Source organism: Lithobates pipiens, unplaced genomic scaffold, assembly GCF_037356315.1.
Source record: "Lithobates pipiens isolate NorthernLeopardFrog02 unplaced genomic scaffold, aLitPip1_a1.2 Scaffold_19, whole genome shotgun sequence".
NCBI lineage: Eukaryota > Metazoa > Chordata > Amphibia > Anura > Ranidae > Lithobates > Lithobates pipiens.
The window spans coordinates 210001136-210017462 of NW_027507764.1; the positions used below are offsets into that span (position 1 = coordinate 210001136).

General features: G+C 42.9%; 1 protein-coding gene across 1 annotated transcript in view; it reads right to left on the reverse strand.

The window, feature by feature from the left end:
- Positions 1-16327, reverse strand: part of LOC143998041 (mediator of RNA polymerase II transcription subunit 1-like) — a 105493-nt gene that overhangs the window by 83616 nt on the left and 5550 nt on the right. The window contains exons 2-3 of the mRNA XM_077493819.1: positions 11569-11653; positions 11382-11436 (exon numbers count right to left, since the gene is read on the reverse strand). Of these exons, the coding sequence (XP_077349945.1) occupies positions 11382-11436; positions 11569-11653 (140 nt within the window). The remainder of the gene's footprint in view (positions 1-11381; positions 11437-11568; positions 11654-16327) is intronic.

Genomic DNA, 16327 nt, shown 5'->3' on the forward strand with positions numbered 1-16327 from the left:
TCCCCACCCCCAGGAACTGGCATCGGTTGTTAGTCTTTTCTTGACCAGAAAAGCCCAGACTAACCCCTCCGATAGGGCAAACTGTCTCTTCCACCACCAGTGACCTTTTCACCTGGGTTGGCACTCTTACCTCTGTCTCTAGGGATACCACTGTGTGATCCCAAGATCTCAGAAGAAAAGCCTGCAGACACCTGAAATGCAGCCTTGCCCACTGGACAGCCGGCATTGTTGAGGTCAGAACACCCTTAGCTGACATAACTTGTCTTACTGTCAGACGCTGGCTGGTCTGCAGCATTGACACTGCACCGTGAATCCTGTCCTTGTCTAAAATGAAGAAAGATCCTTTGATCCATAGAATTGATTAGATACCCCTAAAAACCGAATCTCATGGGATTCCTGGTTTAGGGAAGACTTTTGGAGGTCCAAAATCTACCCCAGAGCCTCCAAATGGTTGCGTGCTCTGCCTAAATTGATCTGCAATTCTTCGCTTGATGGGGAGAAAAAAAAATAGCAGATTGTCTAAATAAGGAATAATCGATTCCCCGAAGACGCAGCAGAGCCAACGCTTCTACCGTTACCTTGGTAAAAATTCGGTGACAGACTGAAGGGTAAAGCTCTGAACTGAAGATGATGAACCATGCCCCCCCCCCCCCCCCAACCTCACTGCCAGCCCGAGGAACCTCTGAGACTGGGGCGAGATTGGGATATGCAGACATGCGTCCTTCAAATCTACTGACGCCATGAAGCAACCTGGCATCAGAAGATTCCTGACTGAGAAAATAGAGTCCATCTTGAACCTTCTGTACTTGATTGATTTGTTTAAAATCAAAATTTTCCTGTCGGCTTTTTTTTACCAGGAGGACATGTGAATAAAATCCCTCCTGCCGCTCCTCTAGTGGTACTTGGACTACTACACCCTGCTGCATCAGTTCCTCGAGAGAGGACTTCATGGCCAGGGCCCTTACTGAGTCCTGTAGGGTGTTTGTTATTAAAAACCTTTTTGGGGGGCTTTTGGTAAACTCGAGTGTGTAGCCCTGCGAGAGAGTGATCAGAACAAACAGATTTGAAGTTATCCCTGACCACTGCGGAAGAAAATCTTGCAGTCTTCCGCCCACCCGCAGGGACAAGTCATTGAGATTTCTCGGCCTGTGTAGGAGGATGGAAGAGAATTCCGCCTTTACCTTTCGGAGTGAACCAATTTTTCCTTCTCCCCTGAAACTTGCTGTCTTAATCCTGAGTTTTTTTTTTTTTTTAGGTCGAAAACTTGCTTTTTCTTTTTGACCGGGAAGGATCTCTTTTTGTTGGCCGTCCTGTCAAGAATATTATCGAGGTCAGGGCTGAAAAGAAGGTCACCTGAAAAGGGAATCCCACACAGCTTGCTCTTTGATACTGAATCACCTGGCCAGGTTTTAAGCCATAAAGCTCTTCTTGCAGCATTAGTTAAAGCTGCTGACCTAGCTGAGGCATCTGCAATATAAGCAACTGCAGCGATCAGGGTAGGAAAGGAATCTAAGATTTTCTGTTTAGGGGAATCTGCCGCTATATGCGATTTTAGCTGGTTAACCCAGTATTCCAAATTCCTGGCTACACGTGTTGTGGCCATTGCTGGCTTTAAATTGCTCATAACTGATTGCCATGATCTCTTGAGCAAAAGATCCATGCGTTTGTCCATTGGATCTTTTATAACCCCCATGTCTTCAAAAGACAGGTCTGTGGACCAAAAGCCAGATATAGGAGAAAAAGGCAGACTTTAAATCGCTGCCTCCTACCTGGACTTTGCTGGTGCCTGTCCCCACTGCTGCAGACGCCGACTCCTCCATAGTAGGTGTGCAGTATTCCACCTGTGGATTCACATGCTGCCTCCGGACTCCCATAGTTCCTCTGCACCGGACCGGAAATAGGCACCAGCTCCTGTCCTCCCTCCTCCCCCCCTGCGTCCATGCCGGAAACAACGTTTTCGCCAACTCAGTGACCCGCTTTGTCACTTCCAGTGCGACCGCTGAAAAACATGGCGGCGCTCCTAGGACCAATGCGGGGCCACCGAATCTTCGGCTCTCTCCGAGCACCAGGAGCCCGATTGCTACCGCTGCCGAGGCCTGGGTAGGTCGGGAGGACATCGGGTCCCTAGAGGAAGAGGGAAAAAAAAATAAAAAATAAAAATAAAAGAAAGGGGGGGGGGGGGGAGCCTTGTCCCTCAGGAGCACCCAAGAGACCTTGACTCCCTCCCAAAAGATGTTCCCTCCAGGCCGGAGGAATCACAATAACTGAGGTTTGGTAGGGAGGTGCCTCCCTTTAGAGTTTGGAGGAAGAAGGTGTTTCCTAAGTTCGAGGGAGGAGTCACTATCTCTCAGGTGCTGTCCTGAAAGATGCCTTGGGAAATATCATCTTTTGTGATTTGTGAAGATTCAGGAATATTGCATCTTGATTTTGGACACTTATATACACAGTAATAAATTGCACTGGAATATTGGATACGTTGTTTGGACAATCACAATAAGATACATTGCTTCAATTGGATGGATATTTTTATTATATTTTTTTAATTTATACTGGCACATGTAACAGTTTGACAAGGTTTTAGATCAATAAAAGGAGGGTGGTTCTTGAAATCATCGTTCTTCCTCTGTTAACCATGGTTACTTGCAAGGAAACACATGCACACTTCTTTGCAAAAAATAAAAATAAAAAAAGGGATTTACAATCACAGGCAAGGATATTGTTGCTGCTACTAAGATTGCACCTAAAGCAACCATTTATTGGGTCAAGGACTTCAAGGAGAGAGGTTCAATTGTTGTGAAGAAGGCTTCAGTGCACAGCAGAAAGTCCAGCAAGTGCCAGGATTATCCCCTACAGTTGATTCAGCTGTGGGTCCGGGGCACCTCCAGTGCAGAGCTTGCTCAGGAATGACAGCAGGCAGGTGTGAGTACATCTGCAAGCATAGTGAGGCGAAGACTTTGAGGATGGCCTGGTGTCAAGATGGGCAGCAAAGAAGCCACTTCTCTACAGGAAAAACATCAGGGACAGACTGCAAAAGGTACAGGGATTGGACTGCTGAGGGCTGGGATAAAGTTATTTTCTCTGATGAATTTCCTTTCAGATTGTTTGGGGCATCCAGGAATAAAACTTGTCTGGAAGAAGAGGTGAACGCTGCCATCAGTCCTGTGTCATGCCAAAATTAAAGCATTCTGTGACAATTCATGTGTGGGTTTGCTTCTCAGCCAGGAAGTGGGCTCACGCACAATTTTGCCTAAGAACACAGCCATGAATAAAGGAGGATACAAAGGCATCCCCTGAGAGCAACTTCTCCTAACCATCCAAGAACAGTTAGGTGGCCTTCTCCAGCATGGTGATCACTTTTCCATAAGGCAAAAGTGATAACAGGGTGGCTTGGGGAATAAAACATCAAAAATGTGGGTCCATGGCCAGGAACCCCCCCCCCCCCCCCGACCTTAATCCTGTTGAGAACTTGTGGTCAATCCTCAAGAGGCGTGTTAAAAAAACAAACAAAAAAAAACAAAGCAAACACACACCACACAAAACTGACAAACTTCAAGCATTGATTATGCTAGAATGGGCTGCCATTAGTTAGGATGTGGCCCAGAAGTTGACAGCATGCCAGAGCGAATTGCAGAGGTCTTGATAAAGAAGGGTCAACACTGCAAACATGGATTCTTTGCAGAAATGTATTATACTTGAGTATACCATAGTAACATCTGACAAAAATAAACACTGAAGCAGCAGACTTTGTGAAAATTAAGATGTGTGTCATTCTCAAAACTGGGCCACTGCTGTATAAATTTATTATCATGGAAGAATTAGAGCCTGTTCACACTGCCCGCTTGCTAAACACCCTATTTTAGCATATTGTCAGCTGTCTGTTTTTGGCTGAAGTGAGCTGCAATGTGATATGCATTTCAGAGCATTGCACGTTTTACTAATGGTTATAACTTTATTTGAACTGTATATATAATTTTGTGACTGGATTCACTTTGGGTAGGGCGCTTGTGGAACCCATCTTACCTTTGAAAGCACTGGAAACTCCTTGTCCAGCTCCCTCGACACCTCCCATGTGCAAGACTTCCTGTGTCTACTAGAGGCACAGGGTGACCGAGAACTCTAGTCGGGCATGCCTAACCAGACTCCCTATATAACCACACTTGACTCAGCACTTCACTTTAGCCGTGTTATCCAGTATTCTATATGTGAGGCTTGGGTTATTAATGTTTGTGAGTAATATTCTTTAAGAAATGTATGAAGATAAATAATGTTCTATTATTTGTGTCTGCTCTGAGAGCAAAGTATTATGGGATTTATGTCTATGTGGATTAGCTGTGAGAGGGGAGGGGTGAGGAGAGGGGAGGGATTTCTCCAGCAGCCCCTCCCAAAGGTTGACTAATGAGAAGTTTGAATACCTGTGCGTCTCTTATTGCCGATTGGACAGTCTACCCCGCCCTGAATCAATATCAAAAAGAGGGGGGGGGAGTTAAGTTTTATATCCCTTTGTACCTGGGTTTCAATAAACAAACAGTCTTAAGTCTGATGTTTGTACAGGGGTCTGTCACAATTGCTTATATATCTGAGAATAACTGCATCTGAGGAGCACAAACTGAAAAAACTATTCAATTATTTTTTAACAAAGCAAGCTCATCCATCTACCAGTATCGCACAAGAGTACGCGCCTCACATTTTTGTAAATATTTTATTACATCTTTTCATGCAACAACACTGAAGAAATTACACTTTGCTACAATATAAAATAGGGTGTATACAGCTTGTATAACAGTGTAAATTTGCTTGTATAACAGTGTAAAATAACGCACACAGGTATTAACCGTTTCAACCCCGGAGGATTTGGCTGCTCAATGACCAGAGCACTTTTTACAATTCGGCACTGTGCTGCTTTAACTAGGTACAGCATTGCATGACCGTGCAATTACCAAACAAAATATGCATCCTTCTTTCCCCCACAAGTAGAGCTTTCTTTTGATGGCATTTTATTGCCTCTGCGATTTTTATTTTTTGTTTAAAAATTTTAATATGATATATAAAATTATTTTATATTAATAATAAGTCAATAAGTGTATACTTAATGGTTTGCGCAAAAGTTATAGCGTCTACAAACTAGGGTACACTGTTTGGAATTTACGCAGCTTTTAGTTTAGGACTACCTAATTTCTTGAGGTGCTAAAATAGCAGGGCTGTACAAACCCCCCCCCCGCCAAACAAATGACCCAATTTTGGAAAATAGACACCCCAAGGAAAATGCGGGAGCCATAACTGTTGCTGTAAATAAATCAGTGCTGCTACGGAATGGCGTACCTGCTAAGCAAATAATGGTTAACAAGTCACTCATTCATTTAATAAATCAAAGTAACATTACAGTATAACTGCAAGACATGCCGTACCTGCAAAGCAAATACAATAAAACATAGTAAAAATCATTTTTTTTTTATGTAATCCGTGCCTAAAAAATATATGCTGAAGCATGGGGGCAATCCGCTCCTAATGTTAGCGGCAAATCGCCCCTCCACCCCGCTTCAACATAAATGCTCTTTTTTTTTTTTTTTTAACTGTGATGGTGAAATCACCTTCTACAGCACTGGAGTCGCTTATTTACATATCGTGGGAGCAAACGCTGTTGCTGTCAAGATAAATAAATCCGTGCTGCAGCTTAATGACGTACCTGAAAAAAAAAAAAAAAAGGGAATACTACTTTGACCCTTTTTTTTACACTTTTAAATGGTTCGGTTCCAGGTTTGGGTTTCCCAAAATGCGATGGCATCTTTGGAGACCCTGTGAAAGTGTGTCCTAGTCTGTGCAGTGCTATACCCTATGCCAATACTCCACTAGTGTGTGGTAGCATTCAAAACATTCACCAATGCAAAGACCAAGGATGGTCAGGACAGGATGGACAATAATAGCATTAGCATGACGCCAATATTTGCGCTTTCTACGGACACAAAAATTTTTTTGTGGGGGGGGGGGGCTCGTTGGGTAGGGGTACCGGTGAGGACATATGGAAAATGCCTCTCATGCAGCCGGCTTACTGCATTTGGATTGGGAAGTTGGGCCACAGCACCATATGGAAACAGAAGGGCTGTGATGATCTCTTCCTGGAATTTAAGGAAGGATCCAGTTCATCCTGAAGCTTTGTATAGCACATAAGCATTCGGCAGTGCCAATTGAAATAAGTTTACAGACAATTTTTTTGTACCAGCGTCTGGCCTTATGGTCCACTAGGTACTGTGCCAACAACTGGTTGTTGAGGTCTACCCCTCCCATATTAAAAGGTTATATTCGTGGACACAGAGGGGTTTTTCCACAACACCAGTCGCAATAGGAATTTTAACTCTCAGGCCTGTGGGAAGGGAGCACAGAACGAAAACATTCAGATTATCCCTCCACTTCACAGCAAGCCTATTACTACACTTCAAGCAGGCTCTCTGCCCCAGCCTAAGGAGGGAATCAACAAGCCAAGGCGATTAGATTGCACGGTGCCACATGTGCCAATTCCATGATCAAGCAGGTGACTAAAAAGTGGCAAAAATTGTCCACATACAAGTGGTACCCCTTTACGAATAAGGGTGACACCAAGTCCCACACAATCTTAGCAGTGCTCCCTATGTAGTCTGGGCAGTTCTTCCAGCTCTACGTGACTAGCTCTTCCCTCGTAAACCATATGTGTATAGCCTGTGGCCCTGTAACAGAGCTTATACATCTTGACCCCATATCTGGCACACTTGATGGTAAGATACTGTTTGAAAGAGAAGCAGCCAGAATATGTAATCAGGGACTCATCAATGCAGACAACTTGATGGGGAATAAACAAAGCTACAAACTGTTGGTTGAAGTGGTTTACAAGGGGCCGAATTTTGTAGAGCCAATCGTATCCAGGGCCACCCCGAGAACGACATGAACCGCAAGATCTGCTCGTATTGTGCCCTAGCCATGGAGGCAGAGAACACGGGCATATGATGAATTGGGTCAGTGGACCAATATGTCCACAACTCACTCATTAGTTATGTCCATGAGGGAGGATAGGCCCAGAAAGGTCTTAAATTCGGAAACCGTAATAGGTTTCCATCCTCTGGCAAGGGTCAAATGGGGATTAGCGGCGATAATTTGACCAGCATACAAAATTACTTTGGTCCACAATAGATCTAGAGAGATCTTTCGTGAAAAACAGCAAATAAAAATTAAGCAACGTAAAATCAACTGTTTCCACCTGAATTCCAGGTTGGCCAGAGAATAGAGGAAGTACGGGTGCTACAGAAGTGCTACAGAAGTGGTGGGCTTCCAATTAGGTTTGGCAGATGCAGCAGGAAGGGCACTATGGGCCTGTGTTTGTCTTCTTGGTGGCTGCAGAAAAACTAGTTGCGCTAGCCACCTCACCAGCTTGAACTGCACTTATGGGACTCACCTTGTCACCACATGATACTGCAGTGCTGGTTTGACTACGACCAAGGTGTACTAGGCCGCTGGTTCTTGCCAGTTCACCAGAAGGATGAACGGCACTAGTAACGGCTCTCTGCTCCATACAAGAGCCCTGCGGTTCTTGCATCTCAACAACCACAAAAGAATGGGGTCTGGTACGCCTGACCTTGGCAGGGACCACAACTCCATCGTCTGAGGTATCTGTCAGGGTGCCACTGCTGTCAATAGGATTGCATTCTGAGCCTGAATCTGGCAGATGAGTAACTTCCTCTTCACTACCTGTCATGCTCAGAAACATGTAGCCCTTTTCACTACTGTACCTTCGATTTAACATTTTAGTCTCTAAATTTACTGGTACAGTAGTGAGACTCACAGGAAAAAGAGCTCCTGACTGTCAGCGACTGATTCAAAACATTACCAAAAAAAAAATAAAATAAAAAAAAAGTACCATTTGCAGGGATCAGGCCTGACTCTGCGAACGCTGCAGTTGTGTGCTGTGTTTTTGTAAGTGGAAGTGATCGATTGATACTGCACTTGGGTGGTTTGAGATGGGCGGCTAAAATGCAGGTGCTAGTAGGTATCTGGGCTGATTTCGCCAACGATGCATTTTTGGGAACCCTAAACTTTTGGGGATGTGAATATAGTTCTGATCAGATCAAATATATCGACCCCTTCAGACACTATACTACTAAGGGAGGTGCATGGGTGTTAGCGCTACTGGCACTAATCTGACTAATCTTCCACAAATGATGCAGACCTTGATAGATGCTAAAACCTAACTGATATCACCTGCCGGGTGATCAGGGGATTAAACCTTTATTGGGTAATATACCGTGGGTGCCCTGACACTATGGGAAAAAAAAAAAAAAAAAAAAAAAAAACGAATCAGCGTTATCTGTAACACCAATACAGTGATCACTGGTGACAGGGGATGAAAGGGTTAACTAGGGGGAAATCAGGGGGTTAAACCCCTTTATTAGGCAATTCATGGGGTACCCGATGGTGCAAGAAATCCACTTACTGACACGAATACAGCGATCAGAAAAAAGATTTTTTAGCGACACTGGCGACAGGGGGTGAAAGGGTTAACTAGGGGCAATAAAGGGGTTAAACCATTATTAGGGGGGTTTAGGGGGGTACCCTAGACCTACCGGAGCCTACTACTAACTGCCCTAACACTTATTAGAGTCACAAATGACACTGATGCAGTCATCAGTGAAAAATCTGAAAACTCCAATTGGTGACACAGTGACAGGGACTGGAGGGGTTAATGGGGGGGGGGGGGGGGCAAGTGTACCTGTATGTACTGGTGTTAGTGTAGCATTGTGTAACTCACGGTAAGAAGTCTTCTCTACTCTCACTGGAATCTAAAAGACTCCATGAGGAGAGATGACATCACTGTCTGTGTTTACACTTACGCAGACAGGGGAAGGATTTAATTCGTTAGGACCGATCAGCAGGCCCATGCCAGAAAACATTGGCCAGGACCCGAGAACAGATTAGTCCTCTAACAAATACGACCCCCGCTGGCATGGGGGGGTGAGGGGCACAATCGCACCTCTGCCCACGGGGAGGCCCTTTTGCCTACGTACACTGGTGGGTGGCAGTCGACAACTGGTTAAAGTCTAAACCGCTGGCAACGAGTACACCCCTAAGTGAAAATGTCCAAATTGGGCCCAATTAGCCATTTTACCTTCCCGGTGTCACATGACTCGTTAGTGTTACAAGGTCTCAGGTGTGAATGGGGAGCAGGCATGTTAAATTTGGTGTTAGTGCTCTCACTCTCATACTGGTCACTGGAAGTTCAACATGGCACTTCATGGCAAAGAACTCTGAGGATCTGAAAAAAAGAATTGTTGCTCTACATAAAGATGGCCTAGACCAGTGATGGCGAACCTTGGCACCCCAGATGTTTTGGAACTACATTTCCCATGATGCTCAACTACACTGCAGAGTGCATGAGCATCATGGGAAATATAGTTCCAAAACATCTGGGGTGCCAAGGTTCGCCATCACTGGCCTAGACTATAAGAAGATTGCTAAGACCCTGAAACTGAATTTCAGCACGGTGGCTAAGACCATACAGCGGTTTAACAAGACAGATTGCATTCAGAACAACCCTCGCCATGGTCAACCAAAGAAGTTGAGGGCATACGCTCAGCGTCATATCCAGGTGTTGTCTTAGGGAAAGAGACATATGAGTGCTGCCAGCATTGCTGCAGAGGTTGAAGGGGTGGGGTCAGCCTGTCAGTGATCAGACCATACACCGCATGCTGCATCAAATTGGTCTGCATGGCTGTCATGCCATAAAGGAAGCCTCTTTTAAAAGATGCACAAGAAAACCTGAAAAAAACAGTTTGCTAAAGACAAGCAGACTAGGCACATGGATTACTGTAACCATGTCCTATGGTCTGATGAGACCAAGATAAACCGATTTGGTTCAGATGGTGCCAAGCGTGTGTGGCAACAACCAGGTGAGTACAAAGACAAGTGTGTCTTGCCTACCATCAAGCATGGTATTGGGAATGTCATGGTCTGGGGTTGCCGGCACTGGAGAGCTACAGTTCATTGAGGGAACCATGAATGCCAATATGTACTGTGATATAATGAAGCAGAGCATGATCCCCCCTCCCTTCCCAGGCTGGGTCATAGGGCAGTATTCCAACATAACGACCCCAAACACACCCCCAAGACAACCACTGCCTTGCTAAAGAAGCCAAGGATAAAGGTGATGGACTGGCCAAGCATATCTCCAGACCTAACCCCTATTGAGCTCAAACAGAAGGTGGAGGAGCACAAGGTTTCCAACCTCCACCAGCTCTGTGATGTCACTTAGAGTGCCGGTTCACACAGGGGCGACCTGTGGAGACTTAGCCGTTTGACTAGTCGCGCTCCATCAGAGCTCAGCTTAAGAGTCGGATGACTTTGAAGCTACCCGTGTGAACCAGCACGAATGGCTGTGTGTCGAGTTATTTTGAGGGGACAACAAATTTATACAACCTGTACACTCACTGTAGCAAAGTGTAATTTCTTCAATGTTGTCACATGAAGAGATATAAAATATTTACAAAAATGTGAGGTGTGTACTCATGGGGCCCTCAAGGACCCCAAGCTGCATGGGGCCCCTTAAGGGCCCCCTGTATATCTCGAGCAGCTGGGGCAGCTGAGACCGGGCGCCCGATCCTCAGCCGAACATTAAAATCGGCACTGTTCGGCGAGCTGGTCACACTGATAGACCTAATGTGAAAATACAGTGTGTGCTGTGCTCTTTGTCTCCCCCTACAGTGAGAGAGAGATAGAGATATATTTTATATTTTATTTTTATTTATTTTTATTTATTTTATTTTTCTTATGTATGCGTGTTTAATCCTGACCCCCTTATACATGTGCAATCAGAACTATTTTCTTTTTCTTGCTTGTTCAAAGTACCAACAAAATGTTGCCTCCTGACCACCTGTTTTAACCCCTAAATGCATCATCACTATGCTGCAACTGCATGCAATGCACACAGTTGCAGAGTGGTTGCAGTGCAGCCCCATTCATCTATGGTTATACTTCAAGGGTGCCCTGACTGAAAAAATATTGAGAAACACTGGTATAGAGGAACAAATCTCTCCATTTTCCTCCTGCAACTGCTGAATACCTGCGGGAGGGAGGAGGAGGAGGGGGAAAAAAAAAATGGAGAAAAATCGGTTCCTTTATATGCAGCCACCCACTTATGACCGGGCCCTGTTCCGCCACCGGGCTTGGAGGAAAGAGCCCTGTCTGGGGGTCATGGAGGCCCTTCATGGTTTCTTGCATCAGGGCCCTGAGGGTTCTAGTTACGCCACTGGGATTGAATCGTGTGGCCACCGTTCGTGTGAGAACAAAGTCATCAGTCCATTTCATAAACATTTAGTACATCTCTAAAAACACAAGTGAAATGGTTTACATGTATGTACACATACCCCTTTTGCTTGGATATGGCTTCTATGCGGGTCAGTAAGGTAGAAAGGGATTTTGCTGCAATGCAAGAACAGTCATAATAATAAACAGATTACAAGAGATTAGCAGGAATGGTATAGTATAGATTAAGTAAAAAAAAAAAAGTGACTCCTAATCGCCCACTAACCAGAGGGCACACAATTTAAGTACCTTTTACAGCTTCTTGTAGTAGGTTTCCGCATCTTAAAACCGCATGATCTGTAGAGCTCTTTAGAGCATTTCCAGCAGGTTTTTCCTAACAAGAAAAAGGAAACCAATTACACTGACATCTAACTGCATTTTAGGTCTGATTTACAGATATAAATATTGCCACCTTACCACATGTTATATATATATATATATATATATATATATATATATATATATATATATATATATATATATATATATATATATATATATATATATATATATATATATATACACACACACACTCAAAAGTTTGAATACCCTGGCATAAATTGTGAAATATTGAAAATCTGACTGATCATGCCAAACAAAAAAAAAAAAAAAAAACACATCTATCACATAAAGCCATTTATTATCACAGTTTTTTTGATCCCTTTTAAATCATAATAACAGAAATCACCCAAATGGCCCTGTTTAAAAGTTTACATACCCTGGAATGTTTGGCCTCGGTACAGACACAGATCCAAAAATCTATGTGATAATAAATGTCTTCATGCGATTGCCATCCTTAAATAAAAAAAAATAAAATAAAAAAAAGACAGTTTGGCATGATCAGTCAGATTTTCAATATTAATGCCAACATTTCACAATTCCTGCCAGGAAACGCAAACTTTTGAGCACGACTGTGTTCATGTTTTTTTTTTTTTTTTCTCTCCCTCCACATCCAATTCACATGACAGGAGACTGACCAGCTCTCAACGGAGCCGGTTCACACATCTCCGGTGTGGCTGCAGAGCGGATTGCACAAGGGTCCTGTGTGTCTTTGGCTCAGATTCAGGCCTGGTCAGATCTGCCAGGAGATTCCAACCATCACTCCGGTTTCAAGAACGGCAGTCTTGTTATCACAGTATCAGGTGGAGGGACGGTTGAGATCCTGCAGCCATTATCAAGGGATCACAATAGAAGGTGCCAATAGGCGATTTCAAGGAACCCCAAAACAAGCAAATCACAGTTAGTAGAGAGTCAGCAAACTAAGGCAGCAACACATTGGATATAACAGGAAGAGGCCTCGGAAACAGGCAGAGTCAGCAACCACGATCAGTGTAAATCCAAAAGGATTAGTCCAATCGGCAAGGTCGGCAACAATGATCAGCAAAATCCAAAAAACGGGAGCAATCCAAGAAGCGTAGTTAGAAATGGGCAGAAGTCAGGAACCAGAAATACAAAATGTTAAACAACAACCAGGAAACAGGATCTATAATAGGGCAAAGACAGGAAGGGGAAGTGATGTTTTATAGATCACTAGATCTTCAACGGTTCACATATCCTTTATATCTGAACAGACTGAAGCAGAATGTCTCTCCAGTGCTTAGTTAACCTGGTCACCATGTTGGCTGCTGCGGGTACCTCTACCAGAGATGATTGGTAGGGGAAAACTCTGGGTTGATACCAAAAAGGCAGCTAAAAAAAAGGGGGGGGGGGGGGGAGGAGAACATTTTAAAAGAGAAGTGCCATTGTGAATTGTGCACCTATTCAGCTAGAGGTAGCGTCGCACTCCAGTTGTCATGTTCAGCATTAACATAAGCCCTTAGATAGGTCTCTAAATCTTGTGCACCCAGTTTTGCCATAAGATTGTGGGTGGTATCAAGAAGATAGGGAATTCTAGATACCCAGATGTTTGCAAACAGCCTTCCAGAATGAAGATATGAAATGAGGGCCTCTGTTGCTAACAATAGCGCCAGGAATACCGCATAAACCTATGACATTTTCAATAAAGGCTAGAGCCAAGTTTGGGGCGGAAGGTATGGCAGGCATAGGAATGAAGTGTGTCAACTTCTAAAAATTGGTCCACTACAACCCAGATGATGATATTCCCTCTGGAGGCAGGCAAGTCCACAATACTACATATTATGGACCCATAATAGCATAAAATACCATTATGGGTCCACGAGGAGTAGGTAACAGTTGCAGAAGTGGGTTGTAAATAATAAGGGGCGCCATTATAATAAACCTTAAGTGATGCCAATAAAGCTCTAGTGCTTAATACCGCAGGCATCTTACAAATCAATACATGCTTCAATATACATTGAATAAATTAAATCAATCAACTCAAAAAAAAAAAAAAAAAAGAGCGTCCATATACATAAAAAACGTGAAGTAAATCCTGTGCCCCGTCACCGCTTAGGACAAATTACACAAATATGTCACCTGGTGAATTCTGGTAAGTAGCCTACTCAACGAATCACCATGACCCCTTTATTTAAAAAGAAAGGTCAGGTGAAGCTTTGGCAGGTTTAAGGAGCTGCTGACCTTGATGGAGAAACTCTGCTTAGGTGTACCAGGAGTAATGTTTCAATCCACATTTGCTCAGGAAAAAATAGAGAACGGGGCCATGGCATAATATCGTTTTATTTAAAATAGCCTCGCTTCGGCACTAGAGGGAATGAACGTATCAGACCGGGTGAGTTGGAAACTAGCCGTGCTGCTTCTGCTGCTTGAATTGGCGTGCGTTCCACTCCCTGGATCTTGGGAACCGAAAGTTCGGACCAAACGATGTGATGCGCCTCGACGCATGTATATTTCGTAATGTCATCGTCAGGAAGCGTCCCAGTCACCTGACAAATGAGGTTTATATTTGGACGGAAAGTCTGTGAAAATGCAGTTAGTTCAACCCTAGCCTATCGCCATCTTGTGGACAAATGGGATAATGCACCCAATATATATACTGACATATCAGCCTTTTTACAACGCACCCAGCTTGACCATTAGTATACCTAGTACACAAATACATCTAAAATATAACTAACAATATATTTCTCTCAAATATATTTAAACTAAAATACAAATAGGTTTCTCTTAAAATTATTTTTTATAAAACTACTTATACATATACCACCACATTATGTTACATAACCTCCTTTATATTTAATACCCATAATGACAATACTAGGGTGCACAACCAATCATTTAAAAAAAAACACAAAAAAAAAAAAAAACAAATTTAGGTCAACATCCATGTTTAAACCAGCAGTTTGCAAAGTATCTAAAGTGTATAACCATTTTGTCTCATTTTGTGAGACCGCTTTCGTAAAATTAGTACCTCTCCAATTTTTTTTTTTATCTTGTCTATACCAAAAAAAGTGGCTAAAGTGGGGTCCCTATTATGAAATCTTAAAATGATTTGAAAGGCTATGTTTTGCAAACCCATTTTTGATGTTTGTTAGATGTTCGTTGACTAATACGTAACTTGCATCTGGTTCTACCTACGTATTGTTTGAGACATGGAATTAAATATGTGACATTTTCAGAATCGCATGTGATTAGCGGTTTCATTTTGAATTTTTTTCTTAGTTCGCACAGATTGGAAACATTCTATTTTCCCTTTTGTATCTCTTCGTGATCTTATATGCTTTACACCTAGTGCAATAATGGAATACCTCCAAATCCAAAAATGTAGACATAATAATTTTAGGAGGGTCTGGTATATTTGGTGCAATTTAATTTCACAGACCTGGGGCTCTCTTGTAAATAAATTGTGGTTTCGTGGGCAATATCAATTTCAAATCTTTATCTTTTAAGAGGATAGGCCAAAACCGTCTAAAGATCTTTTCTACCTCCCTATATTAGCGGTTAAAGCCAGTTAGGAACGCTAAATCCCCTCTGAAGGTTTTTTTTTTCCTTTTGTGGTTAGGAGACTGTGTACGACATTGTAATAAAGCTTGCGGTGAGTAGTCCTTTTCAATGAATTTATCTGTGAGGATGGAGGATTGGACTTCGTAGTCTTCTACATTATCACAATTCCTCCTAATCCTCATATATTGGCCCTTAGGGATTGCTGTGAGCCATTTGGGGTTGACCTAAATGTTTTTTTAAAAAAGGATTGATTGTGCCCCCCAGTATTGTCATTATGGGTATTAAATATAAAGGAGGTTATGTAACATAATAATGTGGTGGTATATGTACAAGTAGTTTTATAAAAATAATTTTAAGAGAAACATAGTTATTTGTATTTTAGTTTAAATATATATGAGAGAAATATATTGTTAGTTATATTTTAGATGCATTTGTGTACTTGGTATACTAATGGTCAAGCTGGGTGCGTTGTGAAAAGGCTGGTATATGTTAGTATATATTGGGTGCATTATCCTATTTGTCCACAAGATGGCAATAATGCAGTCCAACCCTAGCCATTCACATACTTTCCGACCAAATATAAACATCATTTGTCAGGTGACCAGGATGCGTCCCGACGACGCTTCTTTACGATGAAACGTACGTCAAGGTGCATCCCGGTCACATTGTTTGGTCCGAACTTTCGGTTCCCGAGATCCAGGAGATAGAACGCACGCCAATTCGAGCAGTGGAAACGGCATGGCTAGTTTCCAACTCACCCGGTCTGATACGTTCATTCCCTCTAGTGCCGAAGCAAGGCACTTTTAAAGTAAGAGGCCATTTTTGTTTTTATGCCATTTTAAATAAAAAGATATTATGCCATGGTCCAGTTCTCTCTATATTTTTTCCTGAGCAAACGTGGATTGAAACATTAATCCTGGAACACCTAAGCAGAGTTTCTCCATCAAGGTCGGCAGCTCCTTAAACCTGCCAAAGCTTCACCTGACGTTTCTTTTTAAATAAAGCGGTCATGGTGAGTAGGCTACTTACCAGAATTCACCGTGTGACGCGTGCAATTTCTTCTAAGCGGTGACAGGGCACAGGATTTACATCACTTCAGTTTCAAGTTTTTATGTATATGGACACTTTGAGTTGATTGATTTCATTT